The sequence below is a fragment of the Geotrypetes seraphini genome, chromosome 2, assembly GCF_902459505.1.
Source record: "Geotrypetes seraphini chromosome 2, aGeoSer1.1, whole genome shotgun sequence".
In the NCBI taxonomy this organism is placed as follows: domain Eukaryota; kingdom Metazoa; phylum Chordata; class Amphibia; order Gymnophiona; family Dermophiidae; genus Geotrypetes; species Geotrypetes seraphini.
In genome coordinates this window covers 140,845,994-140,869,601 of record NC_047085.1, presented here as the reverse complement: position 1 = coordinate 140,869,601, position 23,608 = coordinate 140,845,994, and the positions used below count along the sequence as shown (strand labels likewise).

The following is a 23,608-nucleotide window of genomic DNA, read 5'->3' as shown; positions in this document are numbered from 1 at the left end:
CTAACCTTGCATAAGTCCTGTAAGCGCACGGTGCTGATCCAGGTGAGCGCCTCATCATCAGCTTCCTCATCTCTGACCCATGTCACGGCACCGGTGGTACCGGCTAAAAAGCAAACGGTACGGGTGCTCTCCCTGAAGCAAAAAAATTGACAACTTGCTTAGGGAGTTGGGAGAACATTTCCAATTGCTGATACCGATTCAGCTTGTGCCGCTGTCGACACCGACTCTCCTGGTGCGGGTCCAGTCTGAGTTGTTCACGACACCGACCACACCTGTGACTACTGTTCAACCGGTGCGGATACCCTCGACACGGGCGTTGAGCATTCCATCTTCTCAGCACCAGTCTTCCTCTATCCAGAGCTCCCTTGAGGCTACTCCGGTCCGGTCCGGCAAGGCTTCACATAAATCAAAGCATGTCAAGTCTTCGACGCCGGTCTGTCGGCACCATACCTATCATAAATCTTCATCTATGCTGCGAAATTCTGTTCTGGAGCCAACATCTACTTCTGAGGATGACTCTTCTGTTTCAGGATCACCTTCTCATTCTCTAACAGGACCATCTTCTCCTTCTGAGAAACTTTTTTTTCCCAGATTTCTCCGCCAGATGGGAAAAGATCTGGACATTTCTCTAGAAGCAGATTCTAAATACAGTAAAGCTTATTTAGAGACCTTGGATATGACCAGCCTCCTAAGGAGATATGAACATAAGAAATGCCTTCACCGGATCAGACCTTAGGTCCATCTAGACCGGCGACCTGCGCACACGGAGGCTAAGCTAGGTGTTCCCTGATGAATAGCTTGTTTACCCGTATCCCTCAATGTGATTCGCAAGAAGGTGTGCATCCAACTTGCCCTTGAATCCCCGAATGGTGGTCTCCGTCACAACCTCCTCTGGAAGAGCATTCCAAGCATCCACCACTCGAACTTCCTGACATTTGTCCTGGGCCTGTTGCCCCTCAGTTTCAGTTCATGACCTCTTGTCCGTGTCACATTTGACAATGTGAATAACGATGTTTCTTGCTCTATTTTGTCAAATCCTTTTAACATTTTAAAAGTCTCTATCATATCCCCTCGCAATCTTCTCTTCTCGAGGGTGAACAATCCCAGTTTTCTGAGGCGTTCTTTGTAGCTCAAATTCTCCATGCCTTTTACTAGCTTCGTGGCTCGCCTCTGCACCCTCTCCAGCAGGGTTATATCTTTCTTTAGGTAGGGAGACCAGTGTTGGATACAGTACTCCAAGTGTGGTCTGACCATTGCTCTGTAAAGCGGCATTATGACGTCCGCCGATCTACTCATGATTCCCTTCTTTATCATGCTTTCTTTGCCGCCGCTGTGCATTGAGCCGACGGCTTCAGGGTCCTGTCTATCAGTACCCCCAGGTCCCTTTCTTGTTCGCTCTTGCCCAAAGTTACACCTAACATTTTATATTCATTTCCTTATTCAAGTTCATGTTCCATGTTCAAGTTACCTCTTCATGCCATCTTGAGTGAGACTTTTTTCAAAAATTTGGAGACTCCTCTTTCCATTCCAGTGGCTCCCAAGAAATTGGAGTCTCTATACAAGGTGATGCCCCTTCCAGGCTTTGACAAGCCCCAACTTCCTCATGAGTCTCTGGTGGTAGAATCTACACTGAAGAAATCTTCTGGGGCCAGTGTTTATGCATCCGTTCCCCCTGGCAGAGAGGGCTGCACAATGGATAAATTTGGTAGACGTCTTTACCAAAATGCAATGCTGGCAAACCGAGCAGCAAATTACAACTTCTATTTTTCTTGCTACCTCAAACACCTGGTCAAGCAGTTTTTGGCATTCCAAAAATACATTCTTTCCCGCAAGACCAAGGCTTTTCAATCTCTGGTCTCGAATGTTCTCCAACTTCGCAAATACATGGGCAGATCCACTTATGACACATTTGAGTTCATCTCTCGGGCAGCAGCCATGTCTGTGGCTATGCGACGTCTTATGTGGTTGCGTGTTTCAGATCTAGACGTCAACCATCAGGATCATCTAGCAAATGCTCCATTTCTGGGTGACAAGCTTTTTGACGACTCTACTGATACTGCCACACAAAAACTTTCTGATCATGAGACCAGATGGGATACATTGGTGAAGCCTAAAAAGAAGCCTCAGTCCCCTCGACCTTTCAAGCCTGCCTCTTCTTACCAACGTAGGTTTGCTGCTAAGGCTGCTGCTCCTGCTCATCCTCCACCTAAAAGGCAGAGAAAGCAATCACGTCAACAGCCTAAACAGCCAACTGGCATGCCTAAAACTACACAGGCTTTTTGACCTGTTCCTCGTGAGCATAGCCACAGTTCCCATTCTACAACTACTTCCTCAGCTGATAGGGATGGCTTCAGTATTACATCAATCGTTGGGAGCTCATCACCTCCAATCTCTGGGTGTTAAACATAATTCATCAGGGTTACATTCTTCATTTCCACACCCTTCCTCCGGATCATCCTCCAAGAGAGTCTGCTTCAAACCCTGCACAGTCCTCTTCTTTTCCAGGAGGTTCAATCCCTTCTTCTCAATGCCATCAAGGAGGTTCCTCTCTCAACACAATCAGGGATTTTACTCCCACTATTTCTTAGTTCCAAAGAAGACGGGAGGACTGCAACCCATCCTGTATCTCAGATCTCAACAAGTATCTCGTCAAGGAGAAATTTCAAATGCTCTCTCTCACTCTTCTCTATCCCTTATTGGTTCAGAATGAATGGCTATGCTCTCTGGATATCAAGGAAGCCTATACTCATATACCAATCCATCTGGCTGCCAGGCACTACCTCCGCTTTCAAGTGAACCAGCGCCATTACCAATTCAAGATATTACCGTTCGGCCTGCTTTCCTCTCCCAGTGTCTTCACGAAGTGTTTGATTGTGGTAGCAGCTGCCCTCCAATCTCACTGTCTTCAGGTTTTTCCCTACCTGGATGACTGGTTGATCAAGGCTTCAGCGCCTCAACAGGTGGAGCTGGTGACAATTCATACCATCTTTTTCCTTCAAGTCTTGGGATTTGAGATCAGTTTCCCCAAATCGTCCCTGCAACCGACTCAACGTCTCCAGTTCATCGAAACAATCCTCAACACTACTTTCATGAGGGTGTTTCTTCATCTCTGCCAGCAGATGTTTCATCTCCAAACAATCTCTGTGAGGCACATGATGGTTCTCCTAGGACACATGGCCTCCACAGTTCATGTGATGCCACTTACCAGACTGCATCTTCGCACTCCTCAGTAGTCTCAGGCGACAGATCAGCTCACAACATATATCTGTAACTTCATCTCTTCTTCAGTCGCTCCACTGGTGGTTGACCTCCTCCAATCTATCCAGAGGTCTCCTTTTCCATCTACCTCCTCATCAGCAGGTACTCACAACGGATGCTTCCCCATACGCTTGGGGGGTGCACATGAACGGTCTTCAAATGCAGGGCCATTGGACCAGCAAAGAACGCAAAGTTCACATCAATTTGCTAGAGCTCAGGGCGATGTACTATGCACTGAAAGCTTTTCAACATCTTCTGAGTGATCAAGTCCTCCTTCGCACGGACAATCAAGTAGCAATGTACTACATAAACAAGCAAGGAAGCACGGGCTCTCTTCCACTTTATCAGGAGGCTCAAAAAATCTGGATTTGGGTGACAGCCCGCAACCTTTTCCTGAGGGCAATCTACATACAAGGGGAGCAGAATTCCTTGGCAGACAACCTCAGCAGAATTCTTCAGCCTCACAAATGGACACTCAGCTCAACACCTCTTCAGTCCATCTTCACACAGTGGGGCACTCTTCAAGTGGACTTGTTTGCAGCTCCCCACAATCACAAGTTGCCCCAGTTCTGCTCCAGACTTTACTTACCTCACCATCTGGAGGCAGATGCGTTTCTCCTGGATTAGACGCAAATGCTTATGCGTTTCCTCCCACTCTTCTCATCTTGAAAACTCTTTTCAAACTCAAGCAGGAGTAGCCACCAGGATACTCATAGCTCCTCGGTAGCCCAGATGGCATTGGTTCTCCCTTAGACTTCAACTCAGCACCAGGGAGCCCATACCTCTTCAAATCTTTCCTTCTCTGCTTACACAGAATCAAGGAGCTCTTCTTCATCCCAACCTGCAGTTGTTACACCTGACAGCTTGGTATCTCTTGGGCTGAACTCAGCTGCATTACACCTCTCTCAGCCTGCCCGCAGTATTATCGACGCCTCCAGGAAATCAACCACTCAACAATGTTATCAACAAAAGTGGACTTGGTTTTCTTCCTGGTGTCTTCATCATCATCACGATCTCACTTCATTGTCGGTGAACTTTGTGTTGGATTATCTTCTTCATCTGTCTGACTCTGGGCTCAAATCTACGTCTTATCAGAGTCCATCTCAGTGCTATTACTGCTTTTCACATGCCAGTCAAGGGAAAGCCTCTTACTGCTCATCCTTTGGCCTCCAGAGTCATGAAAGGACTTTTCAATATTAAACCACCTCTCAAACCTCCTCCTGTAGTCTGGGACCTTAATGTAGTTCTTTCCAGGTTGATGAAGCCACCATTTGAGCCAATGGCCACAGCTCATCTTAAGTTTCTTACCTGGAAAGCTGTTTTTCTTATCTCACTCACGTCGGCTAGGAGGGTTAGTGGCAGATTCACCCTTCATAGTTTTTCACCATGATAAAGTGGTTCTGCGCATGCATCCAAAAGTGGTCACGGAGTTTCATCTCAATCAGTTGATTGTTCTTCCAGTTGTTTTCCCTAAGCTTCATTCTCTTGCTGGAGAAACGACGCTTCACACTCTGGACTGTAAACGTGCTTTGGCCTATTACAGCGACAGGACAAAGCCCCATAGAATGTCTCCCAACTGTTCATCTCATTTGATCCTAACAAGTTGGGGCATCCTGTTTCCAAGGGAACGATTTCCAACTGGTTGGCTGCCTGTATCTCGTTCTGCTATGTTCAGACTGGACTGCACCTGGAGAGTGGTGTCACAGCCCACAAAATCAAAACTACGGCAGCTTCTGTAGCTTTCCTCAGATCTACCCCTATTGAGGAAATCTGTAAAGCTGCCGCCTGGTCCTCAGTTCATATCTTCACTTCTCATTATTGTCTGGAGTCTTTCTCCAGACGGGATGGGCACTTCGGCCAGTCAGTATTACACAATTCATTTTCTTAAGGGCCAACTCTCCCACATTATAGTTAGCTTCGAGGTCACCCATGTGTGAGAATATGCTGCGTGCTTGTCCTGGGATAAAGCACAGTTACTTACTGTAACTGGTGTTATCCAGGGATAGCTGGCAGATATTCTCACAACCCACCCAGCTCCCTGGGTTGGCTTCTTAGCTGGCTTATCTTAACTGAAGGTCCGCGCGCCTACGTCGGGCGGGAAGGCACTCGCACATGTGCGGTGCGGGCTGATCGCGAACTTTCTAAACTTGAAGTTGAGATTCACTTTCAAGTGTCCATACTGGGGCTCCGTCGGTGACGTCACCCATGTGTGAGATTATCTGCCTACTCTCCCTGGATAACACCTGTTATGGTAAATAACTGTGCTATATTGCTTGTAATCTGTTTTTTTCTAATAATATTTCACAGTGAATGAAAAGAACACTATGCAGGATGAAAATAAAAAGCTTTCTGACCAGTTCCAGCAGTTACAAAAAAAGATAGCGTGAGTATTAGTGTTAAAATTATTTTGTTAGATAACTGCAGAAATACTCAATATATCACATTTTGCATATTAAATTTAGATTCTTAGCTTGCTCCACAATAGGTGATGACACAGTGTAATTTAAATGATCAGATACATGAATCTGACTATTAAGGCTTTTTTCCTGTTCTGTAATTATGGAGCAGGACAAAGCATAATAAATTAGTCTCTATATGTTATATATAAAACATCTGTTGTTAAACATGGAATTTTTCTTAAAGCTATTGTATTGGCAAACATTTTCTTGCTGAAACAAAATCATTAAGATTTCTCTGTTGAAATTTGATTTTTCATCTAATTCCTACCAAGATTCCGATTGAGGTTTTTGAAAGTGTCTCCACATTAACCTATCCCATCATTATGTTTATAAATTGGGGAATGGAGGGTTGGGGTTGGGGTGCCTTTTCTTTAATCTTCATCAGAACTGTAAGCTAGCTTTATATTGATCTTTGTAAGATAATAATATTATCCCAGCAGCTAAAAAAATAGACTCAGAGCTAGGGCCATGAGATGTGTACCTCTTTTTTCAAAACTAAATTACAAATGTCTTGAATATTTAACAGCATAGAAGTATGGTGGTCCTGGCATTAAAAACCAAAAGAAGAAATAGCAGAGCAAGAAGTCAGCACATTTGTATCTTGAGAAAGATAAATTTTACTGCTCCTTTATGTAATAAACAGTCGAGACCAGCATTAGTGATGGTTCTTTGCTTAGATAGTGGTCAGTATTACTATTGTAAACAGCAAAGCATGTAGAGGGGTTTACAATCACCGACTAAAGTTTCTGTTACATCCACTCCAGAGTTTGTACAATAGGTGTTCAATCTGTATCCAAGAACTAAGTCAAAGCCACACACATTGTTTTCGGCTCCTCTCATATAGCAGAGGAACACAGAGCCCCCTACAGATTTTTCTTTCTGCAAGCAAACCATGTAGAAGTGTTTCTGACCTGCTTTGCTTATTTTTGATGTAAATTCGACTCTTTCGATAGCTTCATTGCCCTCTTAGGGGTTCTCCTGGGAAAGGAAGCAGTTTTCGCAGAATCGGACTGCAGCTTCACAGGGCAAGCTTCGGGTGGATCTGTGGAGCCAGCCTGCTATATGCCACCTCAGAGCTCGGGGTCTGTTCTCCTGGGAGCTTAAGCACAGGCTGATTGCGCCCTGAATAAGAGCCCTTGGGGTATCAGAACACAGGCTGTGTTTTCCCGCCCTTGGTCACAAGTTGAAGTTCTGAGGGAAGGGAAGTTTCAGTTGGGGACCATCTGACTGACAGCCTGGAGATTCTGAAGATTGGACTGTTTGGTGAAATTCTAAGGCAGAAATTCCTTTCCCTTCACTTTAGCTGCAGAGTGAGAGCTGACAGGCAGGCACTGCAGAAACTCTGAGTATAGTCCCATTCTTTAGCAACTCTCCAGACCAGCATAGGTTAATCTTACAAGCGGGTTAAATCTCATCATGCCCAGCAGGTGGAGACTGAGACAAAACTTTGGAATAGTACATATCAGGTGTCTCCCCCCCTAATTACCTCAGTCTTCTCTCAGTCTCCAGCAGGTGTTGGTAAGCTGTACCCATCACCCTTAGTAGGGCTGTTGGAATTTGTTTATGGTTCTTTGTCCCCTTTTTGGTGCCGGATTGAGCTTGGGTGGACCCTGTTTGGGGGTTCATCCGACCTCAGGGGTGTCAAACCCGGTGGGTCACGTGCTGGGTCTCTCCCCCCCCCTTTCCTCCACCTCCGCCACATTTTTTAGAGGTGCCTCAACAGTAAACCTTACTCTCTGGTTGGTAAGGCATACTGTTGGAGAGCCAAGTGGAGTCTGTTCTGTAAAAAAAAAAAAATCCTGAGGTAGTACCGGTCTGAAGGGTTGCTTTCCCTTTAAATTTAATGTACCGTATTTGCCGGCGTATAAGACGACTTTTCAGTACCTTAAAATCCTCCCCAAAGTCGGGGGTCGTCTTATACGCCGGGTACTGTTTACATCACAGTTCTTCAACCGGTGCCGGTCCGCAGAAAATTCCTGCCGGTCCACACAGGACCGGCGAGATGGACCCGTTAAAATTTCTGCCCCGATGGTGTTTGCAGAAATCTTCTGTTCCTCCCAGCCTCGGGCGATCAAGACAGGCGGTCATTCCCTCTGTGAGTCTCGCCTATGCGGAAACAGGAAGTTGAAACAAAATAGGCGGGACTCAGAGAGGGAAGGTCCCGACGTTTGCAGCCTGTCTTGATCGCTGCCCCTGCTGAGTCGCCGAAGAGGGCCGCGGGGAAAGTGCAGGCAGAGAGAAGATGGTCAGCGTGCGCGGGGAGGTCAGCGTGTCGATTGGGGCCATCAGCAGCGTTTGTGCTGAGTCTGCCCACGTGCAGGATGCGGCGGGTAGGGGCCTCCGACTCGTCTTGGGCGGCTGGGCCTGCGGTGCAAAGCTGTTTTTGCCGGCTTGGGGGGGGGGGGTCGCAAATCGGAAGAAGGGGTAGTCTTATACGGCGAGTATATAACAAACTCTATATTTTAACTGTAAAAGTTGGGGGGTCGTCTTATACGCCCAGTCGTCTTATACGCCGGCAAATACGGTAAATTATTGTATTTTTAACTATCTGGCACTTTTCTTTTAGCTAGGTTACGTATGGAGCAATGAGCACTTCTCAGGGGAAGAATTGTGGTCTGAGGAGCGTGTGGATCTGAATGAGGACCCTGGACTCTTGGGGAGACCTCCAGGATCCTCTCGAGGGAACAGCCGCTGGTAGTGGGGCCTTGGCTTTTCTGGCTACCAGCAAGGAAGCGTCCGTGGTGCACCTTTTTCAGAGAGATGAGTTTCCAGATTTGATTCAACAGGTCTCCTCAGTTTTACGCTTTGAGGAGACGCCCCCTGAGACCCCGTGTGTGGGGGACCCTCTTCTTCAGGGGATCTGTCCTGGGTCCCGCTCTTTTCCTATGCATTAGGATATTTGGGATATTGTCCTGGCGCGATGGAATATGCCAGAGGCATCGTTTCGGATTTCGCACTCCATGGCTCATTTGTATCCCATCCCGGAGGGGGATAGGGCTACCTTGAAATCGCCAGTGGTGGATGCAGTGGTCTCCGCTATTGCAAAATGGCATACTGTGCCCGTAGAGGGAAGTTCTGCCCTATGTGATTCTGAGGAGCGTAAGTTGGAGACTCTCCTTAAACAGAATTTTGATGTCTCTGCCTTGGGTGTCCAGGTGGCTATTTGGGGGTGGGGGTCTCATGGCTTGGGCCGTGTTTAAGTGGACCGAGTGTGTTCTTGACCGTGAGTCTGATGATTTTTCCTTGGTGGATCAAGAGGTGGCGAAGATTGAGATGGCAGCCTCTTTCCTCTCGGACGCCCTCTGTGACTTGGTGCGGGCCTCTGCCAAGTCTATGGCTTTTGGGGTGGCCGTGCGTTGTACCTTGTGGCTGCACGCTTGGTCGGTGGATGTGGCATCGAAGACTAAACTCACAAAATTTCCCTTTCGGGAATATTTTTTGTTTGGAATAGGATTTAGATAAGTTGGCTCAGACTCTAATGGACTCTAAGGTGCCGCGCCTACCTGAAACTGTGCCTGTCCAGCAGTTAGAGGTGGCACTGCTAGTGGGCACCTACGGGATTTCCGTAGTTCCGCCAGATACCTTCCTGACTTTTGGGTTTTCCCGGGGATGTTTCTTTCAGTGCATGCAGTCCTTTCGGGGAGCCCGTCAGGGGGCTGGGATTTCCCCCATCGGTTCCCCCGCAGCCCGTGCTGCCCAATGACTTCTTGCCAGCACCCCCTCTGGTACCCAGCTGCACGAGTTTTCTCACAAGTGGACAGAGATCACGTCCGATCAGTGGGTCCTGGAGGTGATTTGGGACAGTTATGCTCTGGAGTTTCCCCGCTCCCTGCCAGATCATTTTTTAGCTTCTTCTTGTCAGGCAGAGTGGAAAAGCAGGCTTTTCGCCAGACCCTTCAAAGATTACTAGATCTCAGAGCTGTGGTTCCAGTGCCCCCTCAGGAGTGTTGCATCGGCAGGTACTCAATTTACTTTGTGGTGCCCAAGAAATAGGGGACTTTTCGGCCCATCTTAGATTTGAAGGGGGTCAACAGGGCTCTGAGAGTTCCATCTTTTCGCATGGAGACACTGTGATCTGTGATTCTGGTGGATCAGCCGGGGGAGTATCTAACCTCTCTCGACCTGACGGAGGCCTGCTAGCATGTTCCAATCTGGGCCTCCAATCAGCGCTTCCTTTGTTTTGCGATCTTGGGTCAGTACTATCAGTTCTGTGCGCTTCCTTTGGTCTGGCCACGGCTCCACGGACGTTCACCAAGGTTATGATGGTCATCGCTGCGGCCTTGCGGACAGAGGGAATTCTGGTGCATCCCTACCTGGACGACTGGTTGATTCACGCAAAATCGTTCCAGGAGAGCACGGCTCGGGTGGTGGAGTTCCTGCAGTCACTGGGATGGGTTGTCAACCTTGCCAAGAGCCGGTTGGCCTCCTCGCAGCGCCTGGAGTATCTTGGAGTTGTGTTCGACACCTCCTTGGGGAGGGTCTTCCTCCCAGAGGCCCGGGTAAGCAAATTGCAATTTCAGATTCGCCTACTTATGGTGTCCCGATGTCCTTGGGCGCAGGATTTCCTCCAAGTCTTGGGGTAGATGGCAGCTTCCCTCAATGTGTCCTCTTCAGTATGCTCTGCTTCAGAGGTAGTCACACCAGAGGCACAGACTGGATCACTCTGTTCCTCTGCAGGACTTGGCTCGCTGCAGTCTTAGTTGGTGGCTCCAGACTAGAGAATGACACGGTGGCGGTTTACCCGCGGCCACCGCATTTTAGCTGCGGGTCACCCGCCGAAACGGGGAACAAAAACTAGCAGTCGCTGCGGCGACGGGGACAAGGCAATTCACCGCCCATGGGGCGGTGAATGGTCTTGTCCCCGCAGTGAGGCATGAAGGATCGCGCGGTCCCCGCAGCACACACCCGCCTGCCCAATCGATCCTAGTGTTTAGCCAGCTTTCTCCCTTCTCCTCACCTTAGTTTGTAGGTTTTCTTTTTCGGCGACCCGCACGCTATCAGAGAGCCGCGCACCCGCTGCTGCTCAGTTCGATCTTCTGCTCTGACGCAACCGGAAACAGGAAGTTGTAGCAGAGCAGAAGATTGAACAGTGAGCAGCCGCGCGTGCGCGGCTCTTTGGGAAAGCGTGCATGTCGCCGAAAAACAAAACCTACAAACTAAGGTGAAGAGAAGGGAGAGAGCTGGCTAAACAGTAGGATCCAAGTTTACAAGTTTATTTAAAATTTGATTAAACGCCTATCTTGAATTCTAGGCAATTTACAATGGTTCAGCCCAGGCTAACTCAGGAGCTCCTGTATGATGTTCCCTCCATGACCTTTGGTCGGTCGTGTCCTTTACCAATTAACAACGCATCCTGGCTTGGTGATTCTAGTTGCTTCAGACTGGCCTCGTCACCCACGGTATGCTGATCTCATCCATCTTCAGTGGGGCAAGAATCTCTGGCTCCTTTTTCATTGATATCTTCTCAGTCAGGGGCCGGTGCTCATGGAGAACTCATGGCGTTTTGATCTTATGGCATGGCTCTTGAGCACTCAGCTTTGATGAAATTTTCAGATGTAATTATTTCACTTTTTTTGTGCTCGATGAAACCCTCTCCTATGGCGTCTTAGGCTAAAGCCTGGGCGGCTTTCCAACAGTGGTGTGCTACAAATCACATGTTGCCTGAGAGAGCTTCCTTTTCGGTGGTCCTGGCTTTTTTTCTTCATGTGGGCCTAGAAACAGGTTTAGCAGTAGCCTTTCCTGTTTTAGAGCGCACAGAGGCGCTAGTTCACTTTTTGATCATGTAGCTATGTCCAGGTTTGTGACAGGAGTACTTCATTTGCGCCCTCCCTTGCATCTTCCTTTCCTTTGTGGACTCTTAAGATCGTTGTGCAGGCCCTTGGAGAGGCCCCATTCAAACCACTGAAGGATGCTTCGCTTTTGGATTTAATAAATCATGACTGTCTTTCTGATCGCCATTGTCTCGGCACAGCATTTTTCGATGCTTTAAGCTCTTTAGTGCAGGGTGTCGTTTGTCCATATTCTGGACACAGGAGTTTTCTCTGTACTGTGCCTTCTTTCCTTGAAGGTGGTTTCTGCCTTCCATGTCAACCAGGAAGTTCATTTGTCTGCATTTCTTTCTGCAGGCTCAGAGCAAAAGAATTGGATCTTACGCTAGTTGGCTATCAGGAGAGTCTTGCTCCACTGTTTGGATAGGACTAATGATTCCTAGCTGTCTGATCACCTATTTATCCTGACTGCTGTGCCTTGCCAGGGTTGGCCAGCGGCCAAGGTTTTGATTGCTCGATGGATTTGAATGGCCATTTTTGTGACTTCCATCGTCCGCAGCAAGCAGCTGCTGATTTCGCTTAATGCCCACTTATCTGGAAGTGTGGCTGCGTCATGGGTAGTGTCTCATGCGTTTCATCCTGATGAACTTTGCGGGGCTGCTACTAGATCCTCTCTTCATTCTTTTACCTGTTTTTGCCGAGTGGATGTGGTGGCTCGTTCTGCTGCCCCTTTTGGGACCTCGGTGTTGAGGGCAGGCTCTTCTGTCCTTCCCTAGATGTTACCATTGCCTTGGTACATCACCTAGCGTATGGAATCCAGAAAGGATGTAACAAGATGAAAGATTAGGTTTATACCTTCGACAATCTTCTTTCTGTTAGTCCCTTTAGGATTCCATTCGACCTGTCCTCTTTGTATACACTCAGTTGTTTGGAATAGCCTGCTTCTTTCTGCCTTGCTGATTCTACTTACAGGCTTGAACGCTTTCCAGCCAGTTGACAGATCCTGCGGAGCATTTTGTGTGAGTATACATATTACTTTCTTAGGGTGCTCTTTGCACACAGCAGGTTAGTTCTACATTGTTCCTCAATGTTTTTTCTGAGCTGCCTTTGTGCCTGTTTATCACTTGTTAATATTTTGCGGAGCAAACCAGAACAAGAATTACTTCTGTTGCGGGGGATCCTCCCCCGCACCCCCCTGTCATGGATTTGTTCAGGCATATTGCTTGGCTTTGGGACTTAGCTGGATATGTTTGCTAGCTCTTAGGTTAAGAGGGTGGAGCATGTGCTCAGAAAAGTTTGTGGCAGGCAGGTAGGAAACAGAGAGTGGGGGTGAATGGACAATACTCGGACTGGAAAAACGTCACGAGTGGAGTGCCGCAGGGTTCGGTGCTTGGACCGTGCTCTTCAACATATTTATAAATGACCTGGAAATTGGTACGACGAGTGAGGTGATTAAATTTGCAGATGATACGAAGTTATTCAGAGTAGTGAAGATGCAGGGGGATTGTGAAGACTTGCAACATGACATAAACACGCTTGAGAAATGGGCAGCGACATGGCAAATGAGGTTTAATGTGGATAAGTGTAAGGTGATGCATGTCGGTAACAAAAATCTTATACACGTCTATAGGATGTCCGGTGCGGTACTCGGAGAGACCACCCAGGAAAGAGACTTGGGAGTACTGGTCGAGAAGTTGATGAAGCCGTCCGCGCAATGCATGGCAGTGGCAAAAAGGGCAAACAGAATGCTAGGAATAATTAATTAGGGGTTCACAAACAGATCGGAGAAGGTTATCATGCCGCTGTACCAGGCCATGGTACGTCCTCACCTGGAATACTGTGTCCAGCACTGCTTGCTGTACATAAAGAAGGACAACGGTACTACTCGAAAGGGTCCAGAGAAGAGTGACTAAAATGGTTAAAGGGCTGGAGGAGTTGCTGTACAGTGAGAGATTGGAGAAAGTGGGCCTCTTCTCCCTTGAAAAGAGGAGACTGAGAGGGGACCTGATCGAAACATTCAAGATAATGAAGGGAATAGACTTAGTAGATAAAGACAGGTTGATCACTCTCTTCAAGGCAGAGAGAACAAGAGGGCACTCTCTAAAGTTAAAAGGGAATAGATTACGTACAAACGTAAGGAAGTTCTTCTTCACTCAGAGAGTGGTAGAAAGCTGGAACGCTCTTCCTGAGGCTGTTATAGGAGAAAACACCCTCCAGGGATTCAAGACAAAGTTAGACAAGTTCCTGCTGAACCGGAATGTACGCAAGTAGGGCTAGTCTTAGTTAGGGCACTGGTCTTTGACCTAGGAGCCGCCACATGAGCGGACTGTTGGGCACGATGGACCACTGGTCTGACCCAGCAGAGGCAATTCTTATGTTCTTATGTTGATTTCTAAAGATCCCGTTAGGATTCAACACCTAGCGTATGGAATCCTACAGGGACTAACAGAAAGAAGATTATCGAAGGTATAAACCTAATCTTCCAGTAATTTCACTTTTATCTGACTTGCTTTGAGTGCTGGGGAATTAAATGATTTTGTTGATATTCCTTGTCCCACTGAAGAGAAACTGTAGTTTGTGATTCACAGATGGTGGAAACTGCTTTAGAAATATTCTTATTAGGTCATAATACATAAGACAGGCCTATTTCCGTTGGTTGGTCATACAGCCCAGTTAGACCAAATTGATTATACTATACTTTGAACTTTGCAATAAGAAAAGCTTTCAATAATTTTAATGTTTCAGCATTTAACTTGGAATTTCATTCTTCAGGGGAATAACACATCAAGCAGAATCTGAAGAATCGATCAATGATGAGGGTGGTGTGATCCCTGATTCACCAGTTCAGTGCTTCTCATTTCCTGTGGTCAGTCGAATGAGAAAGAAAAAGGACAGCAGGCATGTCCGATATACAGAACAAGTGCAAACTGATTTGGGCCATTCAGAGTGCAGCAATGAGAGTAAGTACCTTGTGGCAGAATTACAGACAAGTGCTATGCAGCAGTAAGGTGTTGTAGCTAGAAATGGAAAATCATATAAATGGGTGCTGTATATGAAGTACTCTTCTCCCTCCGTATTCGCTGTGATAGGGGATCAACAGAACCGCAAATACAGAAAAACCGTGAATAACTTTTTCATATGTTATTTGCTGTTTTCTATTAAAAACCATCGTGAATATAGTGAAACTGCGAATAACATGGTGGAAGACCTGGCCTGTTCCTGAAGGAGAGGCAAAACATGGTGAAGAAAGTGCCGGGAACCAGTGATTTTCTCTGTAAACGCTTCAAATTAGCAATTTTCTCTGTAAACGCTTGGAATCAGCTATTTCTCTATGCAAGCTGATGTAATTTGAGGGGGAGGAGCCAGCAAGCTAAAAACCGTGAATAATTGAAACCGCGAATACGGAGGGAGAAGTGTACTTTAAATTTTAACAGGAATTCACATCACAGTTCTAGCCATGTGATTTGGTTTATTTAATGTAACAATTCCGTAAATATGCCTGGGGTACTTTTCATTGACACACTGTTTTATTGCCTATATCTGGATTCATCACTGCTTTGAATTTTCAGATTGAGTCATCACTTCTTTCCTTCTTCAGTACCCATATACAGTGGTACCTTGGTTTACGAGCATAATCCGTTCCAGGATCATGCTCGTAATCCAAAACGCTCGTTTATCAAAGAAAAGTTCCCCATAGGCCTTAATGCAAACTCAGAAGATTTGTTCCACAACCAAAGTTTGCAGTGGTGGCCCAGGGGTGAATACCTGCCTGCGGGTGCTGCAGCTATTCCAAAGTGGTGCCTTCCTTCCCTCGGGGTCCCCGTGCGGCTGCCCTCCCGCTTCGGCTGATGCTTCTGCCATCGGTCAGCGCCTCCCGGCTCCCATCTAAGCCTGCCGCTATCCTGAATGAGCGGCTTCGCCTCTCCTCTCCTAAGTCAGCTGCTGCCCCGACAACACGCTCACCACGTATAAGCACGTATGTGTTTGGTTCTGTTACTTAATTTGAGTACTGTATCTGTGGACTACATTGTTCTCATTTCTTGGTTTTTGTTTCAACGGTATTTTATTGATGACTGAACAGCATTGTAACAATAAAGAAAATATAAGGCTACAACTCTTGCAATCCATTTTTGTTTGTGTTTAACAATATACAGGGTGCCCACAAAAACACTCCTTGATTTTAAATGACTACAAACCAAAATTTATTGGAATATTATTCTTTCACCTTTGAGGCTACAGTTTCATCAACTCATAAAGTTTCATATGGCATCTTTTGATTACATACTCTCGATGTGTGCCCTACCTGTTACTTGGCAAACATCGATGTGGTAATCAAGTTCGGACCAGACTCTCTGAAGCATATCCGGCGTGATCGTGTTTATAGCTTCAATGATGTCTTTCATATACCCCCAAAGGAAAAAGTCACAAACAGTAATGTCCGGTGATCTGGGGGGCCACTTGAGGAACACCTGGTCATTTTGTCGCGTTGCATTGTCTGAAGGTTGTAACTTCTGCACTAGTTGCAGCTTATAAGGGTGAAAGTGCAAGCGAATATGTAAGATCTTGCTAACTGTGCTTTTGGGGACTTGTATTTGCTGACGTATTTATAAACACGTGGCAATAAGTTTTGATTTTGTAACCATTTAAAATCAAGGAGTGTTTTTGTGGGAATCCTGTATATTAAGCATACAAATGGGCTTAAGAAAACTTAACTGGGACATAAAGATAATCATCCCCTCCCTTCCCAGCTCTGCCCCATCCCCATTCATAAAATAATAAAAAACAAAGAAAAGATCACAATGAACAAAACACTGGACCCTTATAAAAAAAGAACCCATAGCCATAGAGTATTAAGAAACTAGAGGGGTGATCTTTTATCCACTTCCGGTTAGGTCCAGAAATTCAAACCCTAGGGGGAAAAACTATGAATATCACTAGTCTAAAAACTCTACTCCAAAAGAATTGGTATAATATTCTTTTTAATCCCAGCACAAAGATGACAGCTGCACTGCTAGTCCAATTATTAAATAAAGGGGTTTTAGTATGGGCTCAATTATCCCTACAAATGACCCGAAGTCCCAGGCAGGTATTCATAGGTGACTAGCACCAGACCCGAAGGTCTAAATAAACCCTGCCCTGTTCATCATGATACCCTTGTTTTTATAAAAAACATTTGATCAATAACATTAAATAAATATAAAGTACAAGGGTGCATCTGGTGTGGGAAAAAGGAAAAGATATATTTGAAAACCCCACAAAATTCAGTGACAAAAAATTTTCAAAAATCAATGTAAAAAAGGGGGGGCGTGGCTTAACGCGAGCACGGATGGAGGTGTGATCGTGAAGCTCCTCACCATCCAGGCAATGAAATAAAAAAAAAATTATTTTTCCTTCAAAATAATTATATAGAAAATATATATATAAAAAGCTGAACAAAAGTTACAAGATAAAATCCTAAATTGCGGCATTTAAAGAGAGGTATGTGCTGACAAGAGTCGGGAAAGCAGAGAGCCGTTTGTGTTGGCGGTTACATAAAATTGAATACAGCGCTGAAGTATATGTTTATATTCCGATCAGATATAACAAAAAAAAAGCTGATAAGAGTCGGGAAAGCAGTCTGTGTTTTCGGAGGTTTTAAGAGGCTTGAAAGCAGTGCTGAGACTACGAGATGAACGTAAACTGAAAAAAAAAGCTGATAAGAGTCGGGAAGCAGAGAGCTGTCTGTGTTTTCGGCGATTTCAAGAGACTGCGAGATGTATGTTTGATTGAGAAAATGTAAAGAAAGGTTGTGTTCTGACAAGATATAACTGAAGAAAAAGCTGAATTGCTATAGTTGAAGCGTGATATGTGCTGATAAGAGTCGGGAAGGCAGAGAACCGTTTGTACTGGCGGTTTATTGAAGTTTGAATGCAGCGCTGAAACCGCGAAGTAGATGTGATTAAACAGTTTGGCGAAATTGTGAAAAAAAAGAGGAAAAAAGTTTATATTCTGAACAAATATAACTGAAACAGAAAAAAAGCTGGTAAGAGTCAGGAAAGCTGAGAGCTGTCTGTGTTTTCAACGGATTCAAGAGACTTGAAAGCAGTACTGATACTGCGAGATGAATGTGAATGACCAGATAAACTGATTGGGAAATTGTGAAGAAAGATTGTGTTCCGATCAGATATAACCAAAAAAAAAAAAAAAACCTGAATTACTACAGTTGAAGTGAGATAAGTGCAGACAAGAAACGGGAAGGCATTTGTATTTTTGGCGGTTTCATTAAACTTGAATGCAGCGCTGAAACTGCGAAGTACAAGTGAGAGATCAAACAGTTTGATTGGAAAAATTGTGAAAGAAATTTGTATTCTGACCAGCTATATTGAAACCAAAAAAAAAAAAGGAAAAAGATTATTCTTTGATAAAAAAGAGGATTAAAAAAAAAAAATTGAGAGAGAGGAATACTTGCATTTTCTCTCAATAATTAAGTGCTGAAGCACTGAAGACAAATAAATATCAGCTTACTAAAATAAATACTGAATTGAATATTACTTTCCTCTGACAAAGCTGCGATTGGGCTTGTGAGAGAGGAGACAGAGAAAAGGTTCAACGGAACTTTAAAAAACTGAAACAGCAAGACATTAAGGAAATTGAGAGACACTGAGAAAAAACAGAAGAAAATTGCTTAAAGTTGGTCAAAATAGGAAAAATAACTCTAAAAAAGTGTTGCTCTCCTCAATCAGGGCTGCGATTGGGCTTGTGAGAGGAGAAAAAAAAAAAAGTTCCCCTACTTCATTGAAAAAGTGAAAGTGAGAAAAGAATTTTCAAACTGACATATGTAAAGGAAAAGAAAAGAGCTTAAAAAGAAAAATTTCTACTTCAAAAGATAGAACAAAATCTTGGAAGAAAAGAGATTAAAAACCTAAGAATACCAAATCTAAAAGACTAAATATAAGAAATAATAATAACCAAGAAAAATAAAACAATAACATGGCAAGTACAAGACAAAACAAAAATGAGGCTGGTACATCTGCAAAAAGACAGAAACAAGAACAAATAACACCAAGCAAGACACCACTTCCTATCGAAGAATCAGACACATTAAGCAAAACAGAAGTTATGGAAGAACTAAAACAAATCAAACAAATGCTCAAGGAAACTATAACTAATATGTCGGAAATGAAAGAAGAAATTTTAAATATTCATAGACAAATGGAAGTTAACAACAAAAGAACAACTGAACTAGAAGCAAAAATGGAAACTATAGAATGTGAATCAAAAAGATGTAAAAACGACAACCTGGAATTAAATAAATTAAAAGATCAACTGGAGGACTACGAGAATAGAGGAAGAAGGAAAAACATCAAACTTTTTGGAATACAAGAAAATTTAGAGGGAAAAAATACTATCCTTTTCCTTGAAAATTTAATTCCAAAAATTCTACAATTAGACTTGAAACAACCAATTGAAATTGAAAGGGCGCACAGAATCCCAATTAAAAATTTAGAAAACAAAAACAGACCAAGACCAATAATTTTCAAAATGCTGAGATACCAACAAGCACTAGAGATACTAAATGCAGCAAAAAAAGATAAAAACCTAAATTATAAAGGATCAAGATTATGGTTTTTACCAGACTTCGCCAAAAACACAGCAACTAAAAGAAAAAGACTACTAGACATGAGACCTCTACTCAAAGAAAAAGGATTTAAATATGGTCTATACTACCCGGCGAAAATGAGAGTGTCATCTGGAGACAAGTCCTTATATTTTGAGGATCCCGAAAAACTAAAAGATTTTCTCTCTAAACCAGAACCTATGATATATTAATATAATACATTAAGATGGTTTTGAAGACTCTATGAAAAATTAGAAAATATAACATATCGAAATATTTGAAGAAATGGAGGAAAACAATACAAAGAAAAGACAATAATAATTATATGAAAGAAAGAACAGAATATAGGAAAATTATTAAATAATACACTGCATATATGTTTAAAATAATTATATGTTGAAATCATAATACTAAGGAAATACAAATTAACATATTGTTAAATGGAAAATGATACATTAATAAAATGTTATGGAAAATGATTAAATAAATATAAAAGATCAATATAGATAGATAGAAGGGAAATTTGTTTAAACAATTGAATATTGATTGCCTGGAATGGGGAGAATGTTAGGATTACAGTTCCAATGTGTATCCTTAAGCAGCCAATGTATTGGGTGGGAAAGGGAGGGATAAGGAGAATATTTATTAGAATAATTAAGGGAGATACATTAGGGTTAAATATGTGTGTCATGAAGAAAATTTTTTGGATATTAAATATGAAAGAGGAGAGGAAGAATAAGATAATGAAAAGTATTAAAATATATAATGTCTTTTAAAATATATTCTATTAATGTCAATGGCCTGAATCACGTAATTAAAAGGAAAAAAATATTAACATTTTTAAAAAAACAAAATGCAGATATTTACTGTCTGCAAGAGACCCATCTTAATATGAAGGAATCACAGAAATTATCAGGTGGATGGATAAAAGAATGTTTTTTTGCTCCAGCAGTGGGTAAAAAAGCAGGGGTTGCAATCCTTATAAATAAAAAATGTATGGCCAATATAAAGGTAAAAAATTCAGATCCACATGGAAGATGGATACATATCGATATAGGTATGGGAAATGATACCCTGACGTTATTTAATATATATGCCCCTAATTCGAATCAATCAGAATTTTTCAAAAAACTACAAAATATGTTATTACCACTGGCTGCCTCTAATTTAGTGGTGGCTGGAGATTTTAATGCTGTAATGGATCCATTATTGGATAAAAAACCAGGTAAAAATATTAAATCTTTAGGTCTAGATAATTTAGTTCGATCATGTGATTTGAAAGATATATGGCGTATTCTTCATTTTAATGATCAGGAGTATTCATTTTGTTCACAGGTTCATAAATCATTTTCAAGAATAGATTATATTTTTGTTTCAACAAATAAAGTGCAACAAGTGATTAAAGCCTCCATTGATCCTATTATCATTTCGGATCATGCGGGAATATGGATAGAATTACAATTAGATCAATTAGAAAATAATAGACCTCTTTGGAGATTTGATAATGCATTGCTTGTGGATGACAAATTTTTGGAAAATTTTAAAACACAAATTAATGAATTTTTTCAAATAAATTTAGTGGAAGATACATCTATAGAGAATGTATGGGATGCATTTAAAGCAACTATGAGGGGTAATATCATATCATATTCAGCTTTTATTAGGAAACAAATTAAAAAACAATATATAGAATTAGAAAAAGAAATAAAAATATTAGAAGCTAAATTGATAAGTAAATGGGAATATGAAGTTTTGCAAGCTCTTTTGAAAGTAAAAGGTAAATATAATGAATTAACTTCAAAAATGATAAGAAAAGATTTGTTTTCCAAACAAACGGTGTATTATGGAAGTTCTAATAAGGCGGGAAAATTATTAGCAAATTATCTTAAGGCAAAAAAAAGGAGAACTAATATTAATGGAATAAAAGATGATAATGGTATAATAACAAATCAAACAAATATAATATTAAAACAATTTTTAAAATTTTATAAAGATCTATATTCTTCCGAACCTTATTTGGAGAAACAAAAAGATGGAAAAAAATTTTTAGATTTAATAAATGGACCTAAGATTCCTGATCATATAAAACGAAGTTTAGAAGAACCTATATCATTAAAAGAATTAGAAACAGCATTGAGATCTCTTAGAGTTGGATCCGCTCCAGGTGGTGATGGTTACACAGTAGAATTTTATAAAACATTTCAAAATATCCTCTCCCCACATTTATTAAAATTATATCAGACACAACTTATAAAAGGTAATATAAAAGGTACTATGGCTGAATCAATAATAATTGTTTTGCCTAAGCCAAATAAAGATCCTACTTTGGTTTCAAACTACAGGCCTATATCTTTGATAAACGTTGATAATAAACTTTTGGCGAAAATTTTGGCTTTGAGATTAGCCAAAGCTCTCCCACATATTATAGATATGCATCAAACGGGTTTCGTTGCTAAAAGACATTCCTCCAATAACTCTAGATTATTATTTCACATGCTAAACTTATCAAAAAAAATGGATGAACCGGCTTTTACAGTTTCATTAGATGCTGAAAAAGCATTTGATAGGGTAGAATGGAATTTTATGTATCAGGCTTTAGAATGGTTTGGTATAGGTTCTGGATTTATACAAATGGTAAAAACATTGTATAGCTTCCCGATTGCAAGATTAAATATTAATAATAAGATATCTGATGGTTTTCAATTGCAGAGGGGAGTTAGACAAGGTTGTCCTTTATCTCCTTTGTTATTTGATGTTGTATTAGAACCCTTATTGTTAGCAATACAGCAAACGAGGGAGATACAAGGAATTCCATATTCAGATATGGAATATAAAATTTCGGCTTATGCTGATGATATTTTGCTTTATTTGAGAAATCCAGAGTCTACCTTATCTTCTTTATTGGAATTAATTGATAAGTTTGGCAAATTTTCAGGTTATAAAATTAATTGGAATAAATCTGAAATTATACCCTTGAATGTTTACTGTGTAAAAGGATTATTTGATATTTTTCCATTCATATGGAAAGAAGAAGGATTTAAATATCTAGGCATTCAAGTTAAAAAAACAATTGAAGATACTGTAAAAGAAAATGAAAAATATGTATTAAAAAAAGTAACGGAGTTATGTGAGCAATGGAACCCATTACATATATCTTGGTGGGGCAGAGTTCAAACTATTAAAATGATGATGTTGCCTGTGGTTTGCTACCAAATGAGTATGATACCTATTTATTTTCAGGGGTCCTTTTATAAGAAGCTTAATAGAATTTTAACCAAATTTCTTTGGCTTGGTAAAACACCTAGAATAGCTTTAGTAACCTTACAAAAATCAATTAAGGAGGGAGGGGTAAATTTTCCAAATTTCTATAGGTACCATCAAGCCTATATTCTACGTCAGGGTATGTATTGGATCCTCCCAGAACTTATAGATAATGCACCAGATTGGTTATATTTGGAATGGCGCCTTATGTTTCCCCTAAATTTAGTTCATTTACCAAGTATTAATATACCTAAAAGATACAGAGAAAATAAAATAATAATGGATACTTGGAAAACATTGAGATTTATTGATAAATTAACACCCATCCCAATATATAAATCAACTAATCAATCCATATGGATAAACTCCAAGATCAAAATTGGCGGAGCTCAAATCCTTTGGAAGAACTGGATTATTGCAGGAATTAGATCTCTAGATGATATTATTTCAGAAGGTAAACTGCTGGATTTTTCACAATTGCAACATAGATTTGGTCTTAATAAAACACAAAGTTTTAAATGGTTGCAATTGAAGCAGGCCATTCAGGTTGGGTTCCCTGAATGGAAATCATTAAACAATCAATATAGTTTAAAGTTCTTATGCTTTAAAGCAGACTTCCTAGGACATCAAGCCGCATTGTGGTATAAATTAATATCTGGATATTTGAATAAAAAACCAAAAAATGGTCTAAGAGACATTTGGAGCATTGAGATTGGACATCAAATTAATGCATCTCAATGGCCACTAATTTGGTCTTGGAGAATGGGATGTACAGTGTCAGCGTCTATGAGACAAACATGGTTCTTTTTATTACATAGAGCTTTTTGGACCCCTACTCGTTTGCAAAAACTAGACAGTACTAAGTCTAATAGATGCTGGCACTGTAATCTAGAACCAGGGACATTAGATCATTTATTATATCATTGTCCTTATATTAAAATTTTTTGGAATTCAATTTGGCCACAAATTAATAAATTAATGGAAAATCATATTGCAATATCATATGATACAATTTTATTTGGAACAATGATGAGAAAAAAAAGTCAAATTTCACCAGAAAATAATAAGCTTTTATTAATTATGACAGGGGTTGCCATTCAACATATAACTAATAATTGGAAAAATTACAACAACCTAAATTACACATTTTGGTGGAATACAATATGCCATATTTTTAAAATGGAAAGAATAATAGCAATACAAAAGGGGACATATAATAAATTTATAAAAATATGGGGGCCATTGACAAAATACTGTAATGATTA

General features: G+C 41.8%; 1 protein-coding gene across 8 annotated transcripts in view; it reads left to right on the top strand.

Moving 5' to 3' along the window:
* The window catches only part of RBBP8 (RB binding protein 8, endonuclease), a 200,200-nt gene that overhangs the window by 97,120 nt on the left and 79,472 nt on the right, over positions 1–23,608 (top strand). For all 8 annotated transcript variants that reach the window (XM_033933895.1, XM_033933891.1, XM_033933893.1 and 5 more), the window contains 2 exons: positions 5,566–5,641; positions 14,258–14,445. In XM_033933895.1, coding sequence (XP_033789786.1) covers positions 5,566–5,641; positions 14,258–14,445 — 264 coding nt within the window. The remainder of the gene's footprint in view (positions 1–5,565; positions 5,642–14,257; positions 14,446–23,608) is intronic.